At 57.2% G+C, this 1,761-nt stretch overlaps 1 protein-coding gene across 1 annotated transcript in view; it reads right to left on the reverse strand.

Moving 5' to 3' along the window:
- Window positions 1-360: 360 nt before the first annotated feature.
- Window positions 361-1,761, reverse strand: part of LOC102244573 — a 2,410-nt gene continuing 1,009 nt past the window's right edge. The window contains exon 3 of the mRNA XM_005879369.2: window positions 361-884. Within this exon, the coding sequence (XP_005879431.1) occupies window positions 623-884 (262 nt within the window). The 3' untranslated portion in view covers window positions 361-622. The remainder of the gene's footprint in view (window positions 885-1,761) is intronic.

Raw genomic sequence — 1,761 nt, forward strand, 5'->3', positions numbered from 1 at the left:
CTGGCCCCCCAGGTGTGGGCTCACGCTCTATGTCCCAACAACTGGAGTTTGCTGTGTATGCCACCTCCCAGGGAGCAGGCTGCCAGCGCCCCTGGCTCAAGGGATCTAATTTTAAACACGGGGCTCTGGGCGGACAGATCCTGGCACCTCCAAGATGTGTGCACTAAAAAAAGATGCCCCTGAGGGCAGAGGACAGAGAGAGACGCCCTCCCACCTCCCTCTCTCTCTCCTGCCCCAGTCCAGTGAGTGGCTGTGCCGGGAGGCGGGCAGGACCAGTGCCCGGGGGCAGGTCCAGGTGACCCTGTATCGGCAGCCTCCGCGCTGTCTGGCCCCAGAAATCCCATGGGGTTCAAAATAGATCACCCGTGCCCAGCCAGTTGATTCCTAGGGATCTAGTCAGATCTCTCCTTTCATACATGGTCTTCATTTATTTGGAATTTTTTGTTAGTTTTACAATTTGTTTATATCAGGATCCCAAGTGAGTTCTCTATCTCGTGGCTGGCTGGTATTATCTCCAAATCTCCTTTACTTTATGGATTTCCCTTCATCTATTTAGTTAGTTACTTATTTACTTTTTCTCTCTCTCTCTAAATTTATTTGCAGAAGAAATCAAGTTGTTTTATCAGCAGTTTCCCGCGCCTGGCGCTGGCTGGCTGCATCCCCAGGTGCCTTCCCCCTGTTCCTCTGTCCCTGTCGTTCCTGCAAGTGGTGGTGGGACGAGGCACTTGATTGGGTTCAGGTCTGCGTTTGGGGCGAGATGACTCCAGGAGCCTCTTCCCTCAGGGGCTCGGCCCGAGGCCTCTGTGTGATGTGAGCAGCTGGCTGTCCGTCCATTCATTGGCAGGTGGGGGTGGGGCCGGGATGAGTCCCTGACTCTAACATTCCTACGATTTCAAGCAGGTATAATCTATAAATAGGACCTTCCCCTCTCCACCCAGCTGATGCCCCCGCTACCGTTGGTCGAGCAAAGATGGACTTAATTATGACCCTTCCCCTGCCTTTAGGAGCTGAATCCGTTTGGTACAGGACCGAGCGCCAGGCCCTCCGCACACGCACAACCTGGGCACCCGCAGGCTTCTCAGCCTCTCCCCAAGCCTCAGCCCCAGCCCAGCCCCACACCCCCTGCTGGAAGCCGCCGCAGGCCTTCCTTCCCTAAGCAATGCCCGAACTCCTGGCCCTGCCAACTCCTGTGCCTGAGGTGCCAGTGCCGCCCTGCAGGCTGGCTGTGGGCACCGAGTAGGAGAGTTCGGCCATGGGCCTGACACTCCCATCAACCCTCCCTGCCTCACAGCTCCCTGCAGAGTGTATACACACACACACACACATGCACATGCTGGGTGCATACACACACACACCCTGGGTATACACATACACGCTGGGTATACACACACACACTGGACACGCACACACACACACACACACACACGCTGGATACACACACACACACACACGCTGGGTACACACACACACATGCTGGGTGCATACACACACGCTGGGTACACACACACACACATGCTGGGCACACACACACACACACTGAGCACACACACACACTGGACACACACACACACACACACACACACACTGGGTCCAGGCTCCAGCAGCTCTATTGTTCGGCCACTTCCCCAGCCCCAGGGGATGGCTGGGAACCAGGCCGGCCCTTCCTGCGGGGCTGACGTGAGGGCTGCGGAAGGAACAGCGTGTCTCCAGGCCCCGCTTGGGGCTGCGCATTCCATTCGTGCCCGGGGGCTGGGGGCACGT

Source organism: Myotis brandtii, unplaced genomic scaffold, assembly GCF_000412655.1.
Source record: "Myotis brandtii unplaced genomic scaffold, ASM41265v1 scaffold6, whole genome shotgun sequence".
Classification (NCBI taxonomy): domain Eukaryota; kingdom Metazoa; phylum Chordata; class Mammalia; order Chiroptera; family Vespertilionidae; genus Myotis; species Myotis brandtii.